The sequence below is a fragment of the Callionymus lyra genome, chromosome 19 (genome assembly GCF_982586985.1).
Source record: "Callionymus lyra chromosome 19, fCalLyr1.hap1.1, whole genome shotgun sequence".
Lineage (NCBI taxonomy): Eukaryota > Metazoa > Chordata > Actinopteri > Syngnathiformes > Callionymidae > Callionymus > Callionymus lyra.
This window is the reverse complement of record NC_141836.1, coordinates 11301461-11321776: the sequence shown is the minus strand read 5'-3', so window position 1 is coordinate 11321776 and position 20316 is coordinate 11301461. Positions and strand designations below refer to the sequence as shown.

Sequence of the window (20316 nt, the reverse complement as noted above, 5' to 3'; positions counted from 1 at the left end):
AATATATATTTAATTTTGTTCTTTTGGAAAATATAAGAAATATTTGTGATGTTACTGTGATGGCATATGTTTGTTACTATGTTTGCAATTGTGTTTTTCTGTTTTTAACCATTTTTTCAGCAAAATATTTCAAATCTCACTAACTAGTTGCTATTTTGAGACTTAATTTGTTTAACGATATGTTCTGACCTTGTGAAACTGTCGATACAACAAACACAGCTTTTATTTATTTAACTTTCTTTAACTTTAAAATGGCAATGTTTGGTTCTCTTATTGTATCTGTGAAGTTAAAGCTTGAAAAATATAATAAAATATAAATGTATTGCTTTAAAAAAAGAGCATTCATGTCACTTAAGTCACTAAATATTTTTGTGATCATGGAAAATTATAGATGATATATCATGAGTATAATTATAGATAATATATCATTAGTATAATTATAGATAATATATCATTAGTAAAATTATAGATAATATATCATTAGTATAATTATAGATTATATATCATTAGTATAATTATAGATAATATATCATTAGTATAATTATAGATAATATATCATTAGTATAATTATAGATGATATATCATTAGTATAATTATAGATAATATATCATTAGTATAATTATAGATAATATATCATTAGTAAAATTATAGATAGCAATTATTATGTTAATTGTAAAACATTAAAATATTAATAGTCAAATTGGATTTAGATTTAGTTATTCTATGATTAAATAAAGAATATATTTAAAAAGAAAATACAAAGTAGGCGGGATTAAAAAAAAGTTGTTTTTTTAAATTAATAATTTAAATTTTACTCATAGTTTTATATTTTAATTCCAATAATTCTAAATATAAAAATTCAATATGAAATGTTGTCATAATAGTGCCAAAAATGTTATAAGGAATTTAAACAGACACACAAATGACTGAGTGATATTATAAGATTAAAAACATTCCACAGAGATAATGGTTGTTTATTTAAATCTGTATTAATGATTATTAAATGATTGTTAAGCCGCCCTTCAATGAAACGACCTCTTCTCAAGTTGGTCTAACTAAGGTTTTTTCTGGCCCTCAATGTAAATCCTGCTGTTGATGTTTTTCCCCCCCGTCAGGTCTGGGGTACGCCTCCATGGTGATAGTGTTCTTCTGTAATACGTATTACATCATGGTGTTGGCCTGGGGCCTCTACTACCTCGTCCAGTCGTTTAACAGCGTCCTGCCCTGGTCCACCTGCGACAACGAGTGGAACACGCCGAGCTGCCTGGAGATCTTCAACCACCAGGACTGCAAGAACAGCAGCTACGCCAACGTCACCGTGATCGGCAACCTGACGTGCACGGACCTGGCGGAGGGGAGGTCGCCCATCATCGAATTCTGGGAGTAGGTCCTGCTTCTCTTTAGCTCCTTTTCGGGAAAAAAGCTTTAGATTTTCTACCGTACCATCTGGTTTTCTTTAACCAATAAGGAGTCGCAAACATCTTGAGTTCATCTTACAAACCCCCTGATTTTTTGTGTGGCGAAAAAAAAAGGGGGACGAAATCACTCCATTGAAGGATTGATGGAAGCGGAAATACTTGTCTAATGTTGCTTTCTTGACAGATTAGGGTCGTGCTAAGCAAAGTACAACCTGATGATGGGCGACAGGTTTAACTCAACGGACTGATGTTCTTCTTCTGTGCAGGAACAAGGTCCTCAACATCTCCTCTGGTCTCGGGGATACTGGACGCATACACTGGGAGCTGCTGCTGTGTCTGATGGCGGTCTGGGTGTTGGTTTACTTCTGCGTGTGGAAGGGAGTCAAATCCACTGGGAAGGTACTTTTCATTCAAAACCTCTTTTCACCGAAAAGTTGTTGTTGTTTCCCCAACAAGTTCAGACGCTTTGAAAAAATGCAAGATCTTATCCCTGGCTGAGGCGCTGCTTGGCTGCTTGCTCCCATTCTTTGGTGCAATTAGTTACAAAGACGAACACGTTGAGTTATTTGCCTATGATGCGATGTTAACTCTTAGAACCTCCAAACAATATGTCACTTTTTATAAAACCTGTGATTTTTACTTTGACACAATTTGTCCGTTAACTCGTTCAAAAAAAGGTACAAAAGGTGTTATTGTGAGCTTCATTTGGTCACAAGTAAAAAGGCTTTGAATAACAGGTTATAAAAGGTACTTATTGTTAAACTAGGCTCTAAACACATCAAAGAAACTAATTAAACAAAGGAAAAAATTATCAAGCATCATAAAATAATTTAAGTGATTAGTTTGAAGCTGAATATATATTTTTATACATTTCTTTTTATGTTGTACTGCTTCAAACTAATCACTAAAATTATTTTATATTTTATTTTATATATATTTTATACTTTAAGCATGACCATTTTCTTATAAACTGTATATACATCTCTATCATGCAATATTTTTGCAGTTATTAAAAGTTATTACAATCTGAACTTCAACATTAAAAAGTTGAGTCATTAATTAATTGTCTTTTTACTTAAATGTCTTTGCTCTTTTTGTCATTTTCTGTATTTTTGTAGTTTAAATGAAACCCTTAATTCACTCGCTAATGCATCTTGGGGTCAAGGCCTAATAAGTCAGTATATATTTGACAAGTTTTAAACATCAGATCAATTTGTGTTAAAATAAATACTGTCTGCGAGGGGAAAAAACATTCAAATATTTTGAGTGTTTAAAATAAGTAGCAACATTTTAAAAAATAAATTTGCCACATAGCATGTAAAAGAAAGAATTGTGCAAAAACAAAAATACTATATTGTTTTAAAGTAAAATAGAATAGCAAAGACTATATAAAAAAAGAATAAAATCTTATAAAAATCAGTAAAAACGTATATTAAAATTAGTTGTGATTCACGCACTACACACACACCCAGTGTAATCCTATACGTTGGCATCCTGCAGGGCAGCGTCAGTGGACCTGTATAGAATACCGACAGCTGTAGTTACGTAACACCGCTGAAGGTCAGCAGTGACTTGACGGATGATTTATCGACGGAGATTCCATCCAATGGAACCAATTTGTAACACAAGCGAACCTCAGTGTCGAGCGAACGGATTTTTACCTGCGTCTATAACTCTTTATTGATCATGGCTTATCAACTCGGACCATAAAAGTAAAAAGAAAAAAAGACGGCCGTCGATGTGTGCTTACGTGTGTCATGACACTCGCTCGCCGTCACATGGCTGGGCTAAGCGTTGCCATGACTGCAGCAGTGAAGGGTAAGGGGGCGGCGGCGGGCGGGGGGGCTATGAGGTGGCAGCATGTGATTGGTCTTTGAGCAAGGGGGGGGGGCGGTTTACTGCAGTGGGACGTGACTGAGAGACTGTACACAGAGAAATACTCATGTCGGCATTCTACTGTATATCTACTGTGTACTTATATTTAAATAAGTCAGCGTCGTCATGTCCTTAAGTCTCTATTAGTGTTGCTTTAATTCATTCATAGATTAAATTAATTAACATTAAAAGAGATTCTTGAGGTGAAAGTGATGAAAAGAATCGGGAATCAAACTTTATTTTACGCTTTCATGAAGATGTTTTTTCCCTGATATCACGTGTATCAGTGTCACATGACCAAAATGAATCTCGTGATTCTCGGAGCAGAACCAGGAGCTCAGTTGGTCCTGAACGTTTGGCATTCCAAGGTTTTCTGTTGCAAGCCCCCCCCCCCTGCAGGGACGATGTGAGATCTAGTCATTTTTCAAGCGGAGGGTCACCCTGGTGTTTGTGGAGGGCCGGGGCATGAATCAGAGGGTCTGTCAGTGGCGCTTACCTGCTCACGCTGGAGCGACACGTGCTTTCCCAAGTTAGTTCAGGGGGTTGGGAAGTCTTTTTTTCCGGGGGGGGACCATGGAGCCAAAAATGTTCTTTTGACCCTTGAACTTACTCCTTGGAAACATGCCTCACCAATATCTTTATAACGTGTTTATCGACTCCAAACTGCTGTTGCCGCGTGGAAGTTATCAATAACTTACTTACTTTATCAACCCTGACGAAGCGATTATCTATTTATCAAATCCGTATTCAGTTGTCACCTGCTTCTTATCGACGTATTGTGGACGTGACTGTCTGCTACCAAATGTCCTCATGCACATTGCACTAAAAATGACCTTTGTTGTACATGCTTAATTGTGAGTATTAAGGATATAAAAAATAAATACATATTACGCTAATATTGAGACATAATACATTGCTTTTTAATTTCTGCATATTAGGGGTGTTTGCTGGTAAGAATCTAGCGATACAACATGTTTCACGATACAGGGGCGACGATATAACATATTGCGATACTGTAGTAACAAGTATATATTTGTAGTATTGTCGAGTACTTGACTCTGGTGTTGCAGAATTTACAGACCACATGACTCCTGACGAAGTCGTAACTGCTTTCATTTGTTTTGAAACCAAATATCACTATTAAAAGCTGCTGGAGTCGCCTGTATCCTCTCATTCTCAGTTCTCGCAGGATTTTTATCATTCTTTAGCTGCTGATGATGTACTGCACGGCTAGATGAATAATTAAAAAGGAATAAATACTGTGAATATTTGCATTTTAATTGGAAATTTTAGGAAAATAATATATATAAATATAATAAACCATCAAATAAAATTGCAATTTTTTTTTGGGAATACATAAATAAATACTTGATGCTGTTGAATGTTGATACAGTATTGTATTAATAAACGTGTCAACAGCACAACAGTGAACAATTTCAACTGCAATAGAAGCTAATATGCTAAGTTTGTGCAACAGTTGTAAAATCTATAAATACTGCTGACCAAGTTGTTTTGTCAGTTGAACGCCGGTTGCCTTTAAGCACGCTTTAATCAACGGCACTATCAGGAAAGTGTTGCATGTCTAGATGTCGCTCAATAAACAGTTTATGTAACTGTATTTTTCCATTTCAATGTTAAAACAACTTAAATGTTTATTTGAAAAAACAAGGTTCATTTAAGGTCCTGAACTGTGTTTAGAGCCCAACAGTCCCCTCACTTATTTTAATCTCTGAAGGCCATGTGCCTTTTTTTAGCGCCTGATTCCCTGATAACTATTTCAGTTAATGATCCCACTCCGCAGTCATTTAAGTTCCTTGACATCTCCAGTGTATTTGTGTTGCCGAGTGCGTCAGGACTGTCGGATTATTGTCTGCGGTTTATATGTGTAACCTTCCCCCGAACCAGGATGGTTCTAATCAGCGTATCGATGGCGGCAACCTGATGGTCTTTCTTCCATCGGTCCTGCTGCGCCTGTGCTCATGTGTTTGGACAGTACACCGTTCTCACGGCTCTACGGTACCACCAGAGACGGTCTCTCAGCTGGACACTGAAACGTAGAACGTGAGAAGAGAATGACGGTGCGAGGTCAAACGAGTGCTTCGCTTTTTCTTATCAATCTGTGTGGATAAGCTTCAACATAAGTGGCGCATCATGTCCCTTTTAATGCTATCGCAAGATTAGATAGGACTCGATTAAAAAGCCGCACCGAGGAAGTCTAGTCGTCGGAAGAAGTGAGACAAAGGTTGAGCACATGAGCCGCAATTGTGTTTTATTGATCAGTCCAATAAATCTGCGCACAAGGATTCAAAAAAACCACGTTTACTACTGGAAGTGAATACATTTTTGTACTTTTTTTAATGTGTGTTACTAAAGGCGACTCTCCGTATGTTTTCAGATCGTCTACTTTACGGCGACGTTCCCCTACGTGGTTCTCATCATCCTGCTCATCCGAGGGGTCACACTTCCCGGAGCTTATGAAGGCATCATTTACTACATCAGACCTGACTGGTCCAAACTGGGAGAAGCTCGGGTGAGAAACTTTTTAGTCAGAAACGGCGACTTTTGACGCAAATATGAGTATTCATCTGTGATTGCTTGTCATTTCCTTCATTTGGACGTTAAAACTGAGACCTTTGACCTCTGATTCCAGGTGTGGATAGACGCGGGAACCCAGGTTTTCTTCTCGTATGCGATCGGACTGGGAGCTCTGACTGCTCTGGGCAGCTATAACCGTTTTAACAACGACTGCTACAAGTACGGAAAACACATCTCAACTCAATAGTTTCATGCCTGAAGGGTCTTCAGTTTCTTTTGACCAAAATTGACTTCATCTTGCAGAGACACCTTCCTCCTGGCTCTGATCAACAGTGGGACCAGTGTCATTGCTGGTTTCGTGGTGTTTTCTATTCTGGGCTTCATGGCAGCGGAGCAGGGGGTCGACATTTCCCAAGTCGCTGAGTCAGGTAGTGTTGCCGGCAGCTGTCGGGGTTCCTTTCACACGTGACGACATTTGAGCCGTTTTACAATGTGTATAAACTCACGACATGAATTTCCCTTTAAAAAGGGTTGTAATGTCGGTGTTTTCCTCGACAAATCTCGATCCCATTTCATCAGTTTATGTTGCATATTAGATTTAACACCAACTGAATCAAGTTCATGCTTGTTTTGAGTTTTAATTAGTTTCTAAACTTATAATAACACTTGATGTATAATATATAAAGAAAAAGTCAGTGTAAAAAATATATTTTTCTTGGTCTACAAACATATAATAAATTAACAAATGTCGAATGTTTGCTTCAAAATGAAGCAGGGAATCAAGGAGTGGTTTTCAAGAGAAGAATTTGCGTCACTATTGGAACAAAAAACAAGTTGGAGTCATTTCTCAGAACAAATTAAGTCAGCCCAAGAAAGAACAACTGTTCTTCCCTCCCACTGTAGTTATTTCAGTAACAGGTTCCTTAAATCAGGTGTGGCACGGTCCCTGGTGCTGCCATGCATGTTTGCTCTCAGAGTCCGTTGTCTGCCAACCGTATGTATTAATAGTGTAGAAGAAGCACATGATGTGACATCACAACCGAGTTATATTTGGTCTCTCCACAGAAGGTCGTGAGCCGCGAGGGGTTCTTGTCACACGGGCCATTCTCAGACTAACCAGGTTTTTTTTGGTATTTAGAGCTGAGTTAAGGCTTCAGTTTTTACTCTATATTTGCTCTAAGGTAGATTCTAAAATACTCAATTCAGTTCCGTAGGTGAAATTCTTTGGTGGTATCCAAACATGCCTAGTCCATCCAGTTTTATTATCCACATGCCATCAAAAGTTGTTATGAAGAACCGATGAGTGACACCGGCACTGAATCTCAAACTAGTTGTTTTGCTCTGAGAATATTTTTTTTATTATATAATATTTATTTTTTTCAGTAAGAACCCAGCATAGAATGGAGATTTATCAAATGCTGCAACATTTAAGATGTGTATTATGTGTAGTGTCATTTTCTTATTGTTGGAATTGTACTTATATAAAGTATGGTAAAGGATACTATTTGTATCAGCACCAGCACCAGCATTGTACTTGATATTTGTAGCAAAGGATTATGGTCTTGTTACCTGGTTACCTTAGCCTTGCTTTATTGATGAATATATTTTGTTGTCATCAGAAAACATTTTTATCTGATCAAACTGTCTGGTAGAAGCATATAGATTGTGAACAGCGAGGGTGTCAAACCCAATCGGAAAAGGGCCAAGATGGTGCAGGTTTTGTATCGAACCAGTCAAGTCACTTAGTCAGACATTAATCAGTTTATTGTTAGTCAGATGCTGTTTTTCTTACGCTGCCTCTTGAATCCTTAACTCAAGTTTGCTTGACTGGTTGTCTTGAACCTTTTCTGGACAGGTTTGAATAGGATTGGGGCCAAGAACAGAACCTTGTGGGACACCATAGCAAACCTTTGTTCCATGAACATGATTGCTTAGATTTTAAACCAGTTTAAAGCAGTCCCACTCATACCTATTTGGTTTTCTGGTGGTCAATTGTGTCACTGTTCTGATCAGAGGCCATTAGCAGGTCATTGCTAACTATTTTTCAAATTGACGGTTATCCTGGAGATACTCTCTAGCGACAACCTTCTCTAAAATCTTTGAAACAAAGACAGGGAACTAAAGTTTGTTGGAAACCCTATATCAAGAGTGGGCTTATGGCAGGAGGCAGACGGTGTCCACAGTCATCTCGGCATTTAAAAAACAATCCTTATCCTGCAGCAAAGGCAACAAAGGTTCATCCTATTTACTGTGAATCCCTCTCAGACATGGTTCCGTGGTTTAAAGCGTGAGCGCCGCCTCCGTGTGCGACTGTATTCGAGCGCAGCATTATCTTCTGCCACGTCACGACATGTGACTCATATTTATTTCATGAAACTCGCCGGAAGAAGGAACGTATGGAATAAATAATGTGGAGTTCATGTCGTTTGCGTGATGCTTTAACACGAACGGGTTTTGTCGTCTCGAATATCTCTCTAGATAGGGAAGAATCTGGCTATAAAATATGTGTCACGATACAAGAACGACAATACGATATACTGAGATATATAGTATTGTAGGAAATAGGATATATTTAAAATATTGTTAGAACTTGATTCACACCCTTGACAAAGTCGTAACTGCGGCCATTTAAAAAACAAAACAAGAATGAACTTTAAAAGCTGCAGGAGTTTGACTGTATCCTCTCGTCCTCAGTCTTCGCCGTAAACTTGTTTCTGTTTAACTGATGTAATTACTTCTGCCATCTAGTGCCCGGAAGTTTAATTGCAACAATAAAAAATTCAAGGCTTCAAATTTTAAACTAATTTATATATAATATTTTATTTGATACAGACATTATTGAAATGTAAACCATAAGGAACTATGATAGGAATAAAATATGATTGAATGCCAAAAAAAATTTTGATAATCAGAAGAAAACCAATACATTTTTGTAAAATATCAATGAAGTATAGAGAAAACAATATATATATACGATATTTGAGTGTACAGATATTTTCTCACACTTCTACTTGGTAATGGCTAATAGTGGGGTTTAGAACCTACTTCACCAGAAACTTTAAAAGTAATTGTTGGGTTCTTTGTGTGCTCCAGGTCCAGGTCTGGCCTTCATTGCGTATCCGAAGGCGGTCAGTTTGATGCCGGTGGCTCCACTGTGGGCAGCACTTTTCTTCTTCATGCTTCTGCTCTTGGGACTGGACAGTCAGGTGGGTAGTCACACACACACACACACACACACACACACACACACACACACACACACACACACACACACACATTGAAGAGCAAGCACTTGGTCGTCACATGACTAACTATGACCTCGTCCATTCCCAGTTTGTCGGGGTGGAGGGCTTTGTGACTGGAATTCTGGATCTGTGTCCTGGGAGGTATTACCACCGCTACAAGAGGGAGATTGCTGTGGCCATTTGCTGTTCGCTCTGCTTCATCATCGACATCTCGATGGTGACACAGGTCAGCGAGTCGTCTTTCATCGTCTGCTGTCGGGCGGTTGATTGATGTCCAACTCTCTTGTCGCTCTGCAGGGAGGCATGTACGTCTTCCAGTTGTTTGACTACTACTCGGCCAGTGGTATGACGCTCTTGTGGCAGTCGTTTTGGGAATGTATAGTGGTTGCCTGGGTCTACGGTATGTACACAGAGATTTTGAAGCCTCAACGTTGTGTGTGAATTAGGCGTCTCAATGTTTTAAGAATCCTATACATGTGTTGCCGAGGCTTGTAATCGTTGTGTGACCGGATACAAATAGTCGAGCTAGAAGGTTATGTCTCCATTCAAAACACCTCTCTATCCCATTACAGAAAAGCCCTTCCAGTAGTAATCAGACTCGTGTTATTTATCCTTGTAGATCCACTTCAAGTGCTAAATTATAGCCAACATTACATTACATTATTTTTCGGACTATGAGGCACAAATCTGTCTGTAAACTACGAAGCCGCTCTGCAAGTCACCGTAGTATTACTCTGCGAGACTCCATAGCATTACACTCCACCGTATTGAGTATTACTCCACAAGTCACTGCACTATTACTATGCTAGGTTTTGTAGTATTACTCTGCGAAACTGTTGTATTAATCTGCGTGGCTTTGTAGTATTACCCTGCTAGTCTCCATAGTATTACTCCGAGTCATCCTTACATTACTCCGCTAGTCTTCATGGTATTACTCCGCAAGTCATCTTTACATTACTCCGCAAGTCTCCATAGTATTGCACCGCAAGTCATCCTCACATTACGCCACAAGTCGTCCTGACATTATGCCGGGAGTCATCCTTACATTACTCTGCTAATCTTCATAGTATTACTCCGCTAGTTTCCATAGTATTACTCCGCTAGTCTCCATAGTATTACTCCGAGAGTCATCCTTACATTACTCTGCTAGTCTCCATAGTATTACTCCGAGAGTCATCCTTACATTACTCTGCTAGTCTCCATAGTGTTACTCCGAGAGTCATCCTTACATTACTCCGCTAGTCTCCATAGTGTTACTCCGAGAGTCATCCTTACATTACTCCGCTAGTCTCCATAGTATTACTCCGAGAGTCATCCTTACATTACTCTGCTAGTCTCCATAGTGTTACTCCGAGAGTCATCCTTACATTACTCCGCTAGTCTCCATAGTATTACTCCAAGAGTCATCCTTACATTACTCTGCTAGTCTCCATAGTGTTACTCCGAGAGTCATCCTTACATTACTCCGCTAGTCTCCATAGTATTACTCCGAGAGTCATCCTTACATTACTCTGCTAGTCTCCATAGTGTTACTCCGAGAGTCATCCTTACATTACTCCGCTAGTCTCCATAGTATTACTCCGAGAGTCATCCTTACATTACTCTGCTAGTCTCCATAGTGTTACTCCGAGAGTCATCCTTACATTACTCCGCTAGTCTCCATAGTATTACTCCAAGAGTCATCCTTAAATTATGCCGCGTGTCATCCTTACATTACTCCGCTAGTCTCCATAGTATTACTCCGCAAGTCTTCCTTACACGACAGGAGTAATCCTTTTATTACTCCGCTAGTCTCCATAGTATTACTCTGTCAGCTCCGTAGTGTTCTTGTTTACACGTATAGATATTGACACCCTCTAGTGTGTATTATTTTTAATCTTTGATTTTAATCATCACATTACGTCCTGTTTCAGGGGCCGACCGCTTCATGGATGACATCGCTCGTATGATCGGCTACAGGCCGTTCATCTGGATCAAGTGGTGCTGGTCCTTCATCACTCCGTGTGTCTGCATGGTGAGGCGTCAGATGTTGTCAACACGTCGCATGTACCTGGACAAGAGCTCACACTTGTCCTCTCCTGCAGGGAATCTTCCTCTTCCACCTGGTCAACTACAAGCCGTTGACGTACAATAACGTGTACGTGTACCCGTGGTGGGGCGAGGTGATCGGTTGGTTACTCGCCCTCTCGTCTATGCTCAGCATCCCGGTCAGCGTCCTCTACAAGCTTTTCAGGGCCAAAGGGACGTTCAAGGAGGTGAGCCTTCGCTGCAGAAACATTTGGCCACCATTAGGTCAGAGGCTTTAGATACAGGCTCTTCATTTTCTAAAGCCACTAGTTGGCACTCTTTGCTCTGGACCACTACTTCATTAGAACCTCACAACAGAGAGCGCCACCTATTGAGACCTGTAAAACTCCTTCATTGTATGAAGGCTCCATACTGTTACTCTGCGAGGCTACATACTGTTCCTCCTCTAGTCTCCATACTCTTACTTCGCGAGGCTCCATACTGTTACTCCGCGAAAAACGGTACTGTTACTCCGTGAGGCTTCGTACTGTTACTTCGCGAGGTTCCATACTGTTACTTCACGAGGCTCCATAATATTACTCCGCGAAGCTCCATAGTATTACTCCGCAGGGCACCATAGTATTACTCCGCGAGGCTCCATACTGTTACTCCGCGAGGCTCCATAATATTACTCGGCGAAGCTCCATAGTATTACTCCGCAGGGCACCATAGTATTACTCCGGGAGGTTCCATACTGTTACTCCGCGAGGCTCCATAATATTACTCCGCGAAGCTCCATAGTATTACTCCCCGAGGCTACATACTATTACTCCCCGAGGCTACATACTATCACTCCGCGACGCTCCATAGTATTACTCCCCGAGGCTCCATAATATTACTCCCCGAGGCTCCATAGTATTACTCTCCGAGGCTCCATACTATTACTCCGCGACGCTCCATAGTATTACTCCCCGAGGCTCCATAGTATTACTCCCCGAGGCTCCATAGTATTGACCTCCCGACAGCTGCACGAATCTTGACCTGAGAGAAAAATGTGACGATGTAACATATGAAACTGTCATAATCACCGATCAAGTCCTGAATCTTAATGTTGTTCACATGTTGAGTGACAGGCTGTCACATTAGAGCGGGTCTTGTCGTATATTATAATAGTGACCCTAACTCGCCTGCTGATATTCAACTCTGAGGAATGCTTCGCTCGAGGATCCTATACTCTGTAACACTATTAGCAGCAGATCGTCTGAAGCATTCTAGAGCCCAGTGTGAGACCTACTATGGAACTCATGCGCAGGAACAATATTTATAGATCCTGGGTTCATATATACAGTGAAGGTTTCTAATGTCGCTGAAATAATACGTTTGCCTATTGATGAACTCCATGTGGCCCTTCGGGTGTTTGGCTCAAAATTAATTTAGATGGAATGTTTATGTTGCTATGTAGTGTTTAAGATAAGATAAGGAACAGAGATGATGGATGTCAACAATTATACAGAGATTTGAAATAACGGTAAAACTGAGGTTGAAAGCATAAATACATAAATGTTTAGTTTGTTTTTAAATAGTTTTTGTTTTAACAAAAGCAATGTGGATAAAGGTTTCTCTCTTAAATGTGTTTTTCTTTGGTTGAACATCACTTGTTATGAATCTTTATATTTATTATTTAAGTAACGATGAGCAAATACAATTGTTATTTTGAATATTAGATATTTTTCTGTTTAATAGGTACTTCTTAAAAATATCTTAAACAACAACAACGGACTGTTTAAATATCGCCTTCATATTCCTGCACGGCTTTAGATAAAAACGTTAAAATTGAATCATATAGAGTTTGTGTTTAATTTCACTAGTTTACAGATTTATTTCAGTTTTTTAAAAAGTAAACTTGACTGAAACAAACGTCTTGACGTGTCAAAGAGTCAGAGGCTAATGTTACTTAAGAGAAAATACCATCTTTATTTCAAAATAAAACACCTTTCAGACAGTTATAATAAATAGAACAGAAATGATATATATATATATATACAGATTCAGAGCATATTTAAACAGCAAAATAGTTATTTAAATCTGTTTTACTATTAACAATTTCCTGAGAATTAAAAGATTTCTTGTCTTCTGGATAAACATTGTCGCTCCTGAACTGACCTCTGACCCCCCCTCCTTTCTGCCTCAGCGCTGGGTCAACCTGACCACTCCCGTGTGGGGTCAGCATCACCTGGAGTACATGGCCCCCGACATCAACTCGCTCAACTCCATGTCCCCCGGCAGCAACGAGAACAAGGTCATCATCTTCGAGAGCGTCATGTGAGTCGCGCTCCACCAATCACAGCCCGCCGACCTGCGACAGGAAGGACACCCCGGCGTCACCACACACAGATCCTCGCCATACGTCGGAGCCTCGATGGTCGGGGGGCGCGAGAGCGGAGGGGGACGGCGGCTCGTGTCGGGGCCTCTTTTGGGAAACTGTAAATAGCAAAAATCCACCGGGGCATTAATGAGGTATTCAAATTCAAAATGATATAAAACTTACGTAGGAAGTGGATCACGCTGGTGAGGTGGAAGTGAAGCATTAAACCAGCAAAAATCCTGATTTCTTTTACTAAATTAGCTGCTTTTTTTATCACCTGTAAATAGTGTTTATAATGTGGAAGGGGCAACGCTGCTCGCTAAGACAGAGTTCTAGACCAACTGGACCCCATGTAACCCCCAGAGGTGCATATCTCTGACCAGGCCGTCGCCATGACAACCAGAAGCGTTTTATTTAGTTCTAGCTCGACTCGTGTCGTACTGAGCACTTTATCTGACCCGATGATTGTTGGCGTCGAGCTTAAGAACCGCCTCGATCACACACCGTCTTCCTCTTCGCTTCTTAAAAAAAGGGAAAAATACTGTGAATTTGCCGATCGGAGAAAAAAAAAAAAAAAAAAGTGACGCCTGGTTGACCTCTGACCTCTGGGTGTTAGTCTGACCTTGACCCTGATTCATACGAGATCCAGAGCGGCTCACCTGGTTCATAACCTTTACATGCGTGTTGTAAATAAATCGTTGTCTTAAAATGAAGGTATTTTAAAAATATATGAAACTAAGCTTTTAACATTTTTAAACATTATAAAAAATAAATACAAATAAATCAATATATAAATATATAAAAGGTTGGTTGGAATTGAGAAATAAAATCTTTTGTTTAAGATCTTTTAACAATTATTTATATCAATTTAGTTGATTGCTTGAGGTAGCCATCTTTTTTTTTAACAGTGGAGTCTCTCTGACATTAAAAAAAAGAATTAAATAAAGAAGTCATTAAAAAAAAAGATGCAAAATTGCAAATAAAAACAATTATTTGTAGAAAATTGAATAACCTTTAGAACAATTGAATAATAATAACATTGTCCCACTGTTAAATCCAAACAATAAACATACAATTAACCAAAATGTAACTTGTCTTTTTAATTAAAAATGTAATTAACTTTAGTAAAAATTCAATTTAATCTCGAATTTTAACTATTAGCCATAGACCATAAAGTCTAGATGTGACACTGGTTAATATTTGGGTGAAATATTGTCAAAAATATGATAACTCCTTTTTTTCCCTCTAAAAATGTCAAATTCTTGCTTTTGACTGAGTTTTTAAGTTGCAACTATAAACTAGTAAACACAAAAACTTCAGTATCCAGTATATACTCTCAAGTGAATACCTGACCTTATTAATGGGTTTGATGCTAAATTTAGAGTGAACTTTAAGTGAACCTCCACCAGCAGGGGGCTCTGGTCTAAGACTTGTTGAATCTTGTGGAAGGTTCTGCTTCACTCCGCCTCCTGCCAATATTCAATTAGTGCCAAAAAAAGGATCAATACTCACCCATTTTTAGGGCTTGATCCCGGACTCGGACTGCCAACCTTAAATTCTTTCTCTCGTCTCGTCGTCGCGCCGGCGTCCTCCGACACAAAACGACAGTCTTAAGCAGGTCCACCTGAAGATAAACCCACATCTTTGACTTCTAATTTTGACCATAAATTGACCAACCGTGGTGAGTCTTGTCTCTGGTGCCATCTAGTGGTGGTTCAGCTACCATCAAACTCAAAAGGTGCCAATTTAAGTTTTGTCCTGAGTAAGTTCAAGGCAGCTCGGTGCGACACAGCTCGCCTTCACGCTGTCATTTTTCACCTGCAAAAACAAAATCGTAAAATTTGGTCATTTGACTTCACTGTAGTCTTAAAGATGGAGAAGAAAACGTGTCATAAGTTGGAGGAGGCGTCAGCGAGAGGACGCGATGTGACGCCAAACATTGCCTTATGTTCCTGTCTTAACAGTTGACTAGCCAAACTCACGCCCCGCATCACTTCGTGTTCTCCACCAATCAGCAGTCTTTAAAGGGGGGGCGGGGGAAGGGGGCGGGGGTCTACAACTCTGTCCGGTCGCTACGACCCCTTTTGACCTTCACCATTAGAATGTAAATGGAACTAAAAGAAAAAAAAAATGCACATTGTGTGTCACTTTTGAACAAATCGCCATAGACGTTTATTTTGTGGAGGAAGGAAATAGAAAATCTAATGTATATTTAAATATATTTGATGCAGTAATATGTGTATATTGTAACAACCGTGTTGTTGTTGTTGTTCACGTGGAGTCGGCGAGCTACAGGCTGCGTCACCACTCAACCCGATCTCAAATCCGCTGCTTTAAAATTGAACTCTGACCCATCTTCCAATCTGGATTTACACCAGCCCAGCGTCGGCTCCGTCCTACCGGCTCACGTGAACAAACGACGAGGGTGGAGGGATCTTTTTTTGCTTGTGTGGCTGATCACATGACAGAAGGGAAATCTTACTTTTATCTTCTTTTTTTTTGGGAGGGGGCGTTTATGTTCAAAAAGTGCTAAAGTATTTGACAAGTTTTAGTTGGTAGCTTTTAACTGTGTGTTTAAATGAATAACTGTGTGGCTGTCTTGACCTTCTGACCCCCCCCCACTGCTTAAAAAACTCTTAATTTTGATGTCAATTATAACTTTTTAATGATTCAAAAAGAAAAAAGTAATTTAATCTACAAGATATATAAAAGTATTAATGATCGCTGATGTTGCAGCAGCGTGGGCGGGTCAGAAGGTAAGAAAATGGAGCCACAAGACTAAAAAAAAATAATAACTTGAAATGTACATAAAACCAAAAAATGTTGTCTGTGTTTGTACGTGCTCTTTTGCCAAAACTTGTTGTGACAGTACCGTCGGTCTAAAACTGGTCTGAGCGCATATACCCCGTATTATGGTGGTTTAAACCTGGCAACAACCTGTCTTTAATAAACATATATCCAAATATTTATGCAGTAATTAAAAAGAAGATGATTTACTTGTGTAACTTCACAACAATCTAACAATTTTTGTCTTAACAAAAAATGTATTTTAACACGAATCAAATGTGAGCTAATCGATTTCAAGTGAATAAAAGTGTCTTTGCTCATCTATTAGAGACATTACGGCACAAACAAGATGGCGCTCCCAGTTTGTTCTGAACGCTACTGTCCGACAAGCGTCGCTCATCGGCTGCTGGTTCCCAAAACTCTCTAGATCGTAGCTCCTGGAAGTTGAAATATGTCGTTCGTAACAAATGTTCTGACGACGCGTCGGTTCGCCGTGGACGACACCAGCAAGGGGGCGCTGTCACGCGGAAAAGGGAAATTGTTTGGACTGTAATTTGGGCGGGACTCCGAGCAAAGGTTTGAATCTGACCTTTGACCTCGGCGTCCCGCCCAAAAAACGTTGACAGCCCGTGTGATGTGTGTCTGTATGTCTTCCAACCACGCCTGTAGATCGCCGACCAGCTGGGACGTGAACTGTGTCAGCGACGACGCCTGCAGCTCCATGTTCACCTGCTGATGATGTCATCAGGAACATGGAGACACGCCCCCGCGAGGGTCTCGAGCTGTGATCGCCCCCAACTGACCAAAACCTGGCAATAAAACTAACATGACAAACTGTGGAGTCGCCGTCTCTTCTCAAAAACATTTCAGCTCAGACTTGAACCAAAATCTTATAAATGTGAGTACATTTTTTAAATATATATGTTTAAATGTATGTTTTTTAGATATATTATTAATAAATACGATTTTTTGATGAAATGTTATCACAAAATTTAAGATTTCTTTTCCTTAAAAAAGGTTATTTAAAAATATATATATATATATGTAGAGTTGCAATTAAAAACTTTAATTATTGTAGAAATACTCAAAGAAAAGTTAAATTATTTATCGCAAAAATTGCAACAAATTAAAGAGAACATTTTAGACCAAACTCTAGTAAAAAAAAAAATATTGACCGACTGAAAACAAATCAAACAATAAAAACGTAGTCGACTAAATGTAATTTAATTGAATTGTTCACATTTCTTTGGTCAATTATAAGACTTTTATTTTAAGTGTAAATACTTTTACATTTTTTTTGGTACAAATAAAATGACAATAAAAAGTCATATTTAAGTGTATATTGCAATAGTAAAGAAAGATAATTTAACATAATATATATTATTTTAAAAAATCATTGAAAAATTCAGCAACCGCAGATTTGAACCCTGCAAAAAAATATATATTTCTCAAAAGCATCCATAAAAAGGTCCAATATATGAAAATGAAAAATACTTTTTGAAATATAATTGTATAAAACAAATACATACATAAATAAAAACATATATTATTGTAGAAACAGAAGTCTTAAATTATCAAATCAAGAATTAAGTGACTGACTAAAAAATGTAAAAAATAAAAATGTATTTTTAGTCCAATGTTTATGTATCTTCGCTCTAGTAAATAGAATCTTATGAGTCAGACAGTCTCACTTGATCCTCTTCTCACATAGAGTTTTTAAAAAAAGCTTCTGGACCAGAGTCGACCCGTCAGCGCTTTTTAGACACAAGGGTCCGGGTGTCGTCCGTGAAAGTCGACCCGGGAAGATTCTGGAGAAGCTGGTCTCGTCGGCTCAAACCGGATCCTAATGCCAAACATCCGCCCGGACCGACAGCTGACGCCACCAGCCCAAGATGGAGCCTAAATTTGGACGCCGGGGAGTTCAAGGAAAAAGTTTGAAGCTGCTCAGAACGAACAGTTGAGAAGTCAGGACTTAATTCTGTCACTTCAAGATTGATTCTGAGAAAAAGCGCAAGAAGGTCATGGGTTCGATTCCAGCTCGAGGTAATATTTGTGTCCTCAGTGAGGATTTGAAGCTTGTATTAGTCACAATAAACACAAATATTGAGGAAAAAGATAAAATGTGTGACAATGAAATCAAATCAACAAGACTCCTGTCAGTTCAAGCATTAAATGTGTAGCATTTTAAATAAGTCGACATTTTATTTTAAACAAGGAATATGTCACAGCGCCACCTATCGTACTGGAAGAGACATCGCAGCAGAGACGACTAGAGCGATCAAACATTACATAGTTAGATATTTGTGTTGGGTTAGGTAGAACTTTATTGATCCCTCAGGAGATCTCCTTCGGGAAATTGTTTTTCCATTTAACCAGTAATACAGACGATTATTCATAAAAATAATAAAAAGAACAAAGAGAAATAAGGAGAAAGAAACAAGATGACACAATCTAAGTGTAACGATAAAGACATAGATAAAAGAACATAGATCAAAGACAAAGGATACAAAGACTAACAGAGAACAGAACATCATGATACTTTCACTCCACTCCTGCCCCTGAACTCAGAATTGTACAATTTAATAGCCTGAGGAATGAATGAGTCCTTGAGTCTATTAGTGTTGCATCATGGGAGGAGTTTTCGTGCACTCATTCTGCTTCTCTGCTCACTGATGACAGTGTTCAGAGGATGACTGTCATCCTCCATGATGGACAGTAGTTTGTTCAATGATCTCCTCTCAGCAACTGTCACCAGTGAGTCCAGCTTCATGCCAACCACAGAACCAGCCCTCCTGATCAACCTGTCCAACATGTTGACATTGGTTAATGAGCCAAAGGTCATGAGTTCAAATGCCACAGCCTGACCTACTAGTTTAGGAGGTACAACACAGAGATGAGAATTTTGACTTGAGGACAAGGGGTACTCGGATACAAAAAGTAATCAAGTGAAAGAAAATATAGTACAAAAAGTACTTGAAGTAAAGTAATGGCGTAAAAAAAACTTAAGAAAGAAAAGTATTTAGATAGAAAATGAATCGAGCATGTTTTGCATTTCGGTTCTTTTTGTACTTGAGTACTTTTACACGATTACATTTGTATCTGTAATAGAGTATTTTTACTTGGTTGCTTTTTGAAACTGGGAAATATTTGTACTCAGGTTAGTGCCACTCGATTACTTTTGTATCCGATTACTTGCTGTACTCCAGTATTTTAACTCAAATTACCTTTGCAATTTAGGTAATTGGGAAAAAATAGAGGAAAAAGCTCTTTGTATAAGAGTACTTTCTTCATTAGAATATTTTTACGCGGATTACTTGCAAGTGGGAGCCATTGTACCCAAGATGTTTTATTTGATTCCTTTTTAATTAAAATACTTTCTGTTCTCGAGTATTTGTACTTGGAACTTTTTGTACTCAAGTAATTTCTAATTGATTAGCTTTGTATCCTCATACTTTCAGTACTCTAATATTAATACTCTCATTACTATGCACCTGGGAGCTTTTCATACTTTAAATAATTATTATTTTTCTTAATTTCTTGAAGTACTCTCTGTACTTGAGTGTTTTTACTAAGATTAACTTTGCATCTTGGAACTTGTGTACGTACTCATGATTACTTGTTTAAATTTAGAAAAAATAAAGCAACACCATTTTTATGTTAATGTATAAAAAATTTATAATATTTTCATTGTTTCCTTAAACTCTTCACTGGCTGCCAGTTTCTTTCAGGATCAATTTTAAAACTCTGGTTCTTACTTTCAGATCTATTCATGGTCAGACTCCTCCTTACATCAGTGATCTGATCCAGACTTACACCCCAGCTCTGGCTCTGAGGTCTGTGGATCAGAATCTACTTATGGTTCCACGAACACGGTTCAGGACCAGAGGAGAGAAATCCTTCCAGGCTGTTGCTCCTAAGGTTTGGAAAAATCTTCCTCTCTCTTGGCTCTTGATGGATCTACTGACTCCTTCAAGAAACATCTTAAGACGTTTTTATTTGTTCAGGCTTTTCCTTGATTTTCTGGAACTCCTGTTGTGTTATCAGTTTTATCTTGATCTTTAAAGTATATACTTTATTGAATATT

At 38.7% G+C, this 20316-nt stretch overlaps 1 protein-coding gene across 2 annotated transcripts in view; it reads left to right on the top strand.

Annotated features, from left to right (window-relative positions):
• slc6a8 (solute carrier family 6 member 8) overlaps nucleotides 1–17067 on the top strand; it is a 30580-nt gene extending 13513 nt beyond the window's left edge. The window contains exons 4-15 of one of the 2 annotated variants that reach the window (XM_087781861.1): nucleotides 1116–1383; nucleotides 1685–1817; nucleotides 5689–5823; nucleotides 5944–6047; nucleotides 6132–6256; nucleotides 8922–9034; nucleotides 9162–9299; nucleotides 9371–9473; nucleotides 10987–11087; nucleotides 11158–11328; nucleotides 13272–13402; nucleotides 16902–17067. In XM_087781861.1, coding sequence (XP_087637987.1) covers nucleotides 1116–1383; nucleotides 1685–1817; nucleotides 5689–5823; nucleotides 5944–6047; nucleotides 6132–6256; nucleotides 8922–9034; nucleotides 9162–9299; nucleotides 9371–9473; nucleotides 10987–11087; nucleotides 11158–11328; nucleotides 13272–13402; nucleotides 16902–16968 — 1589 coding nt within the window. In that variant the 3' untranslated portion in view covers nucleotides 16969–17067. Of the gene's footprint in view, nucleotides 1–1115; nucleotides 1384–1684; nucleotides 1818–5688; nucleotides 5824–5943; nucleotides 6048–6131; nucleotides 6257–8921; nucleotides 9035–9161; nucleotides 9300–9370; nucleotides 9474–10986; nucleotides 11088–11157; nucleotides 11329–13271; nucleotides 15459–16901 lie in introns of those variants that run through there. The other variant, XM_087781863.1, reaches the window with a different exon arrangement.
• Nucleotides 17068–20316: the final 3249 nt, after the last annotated feature.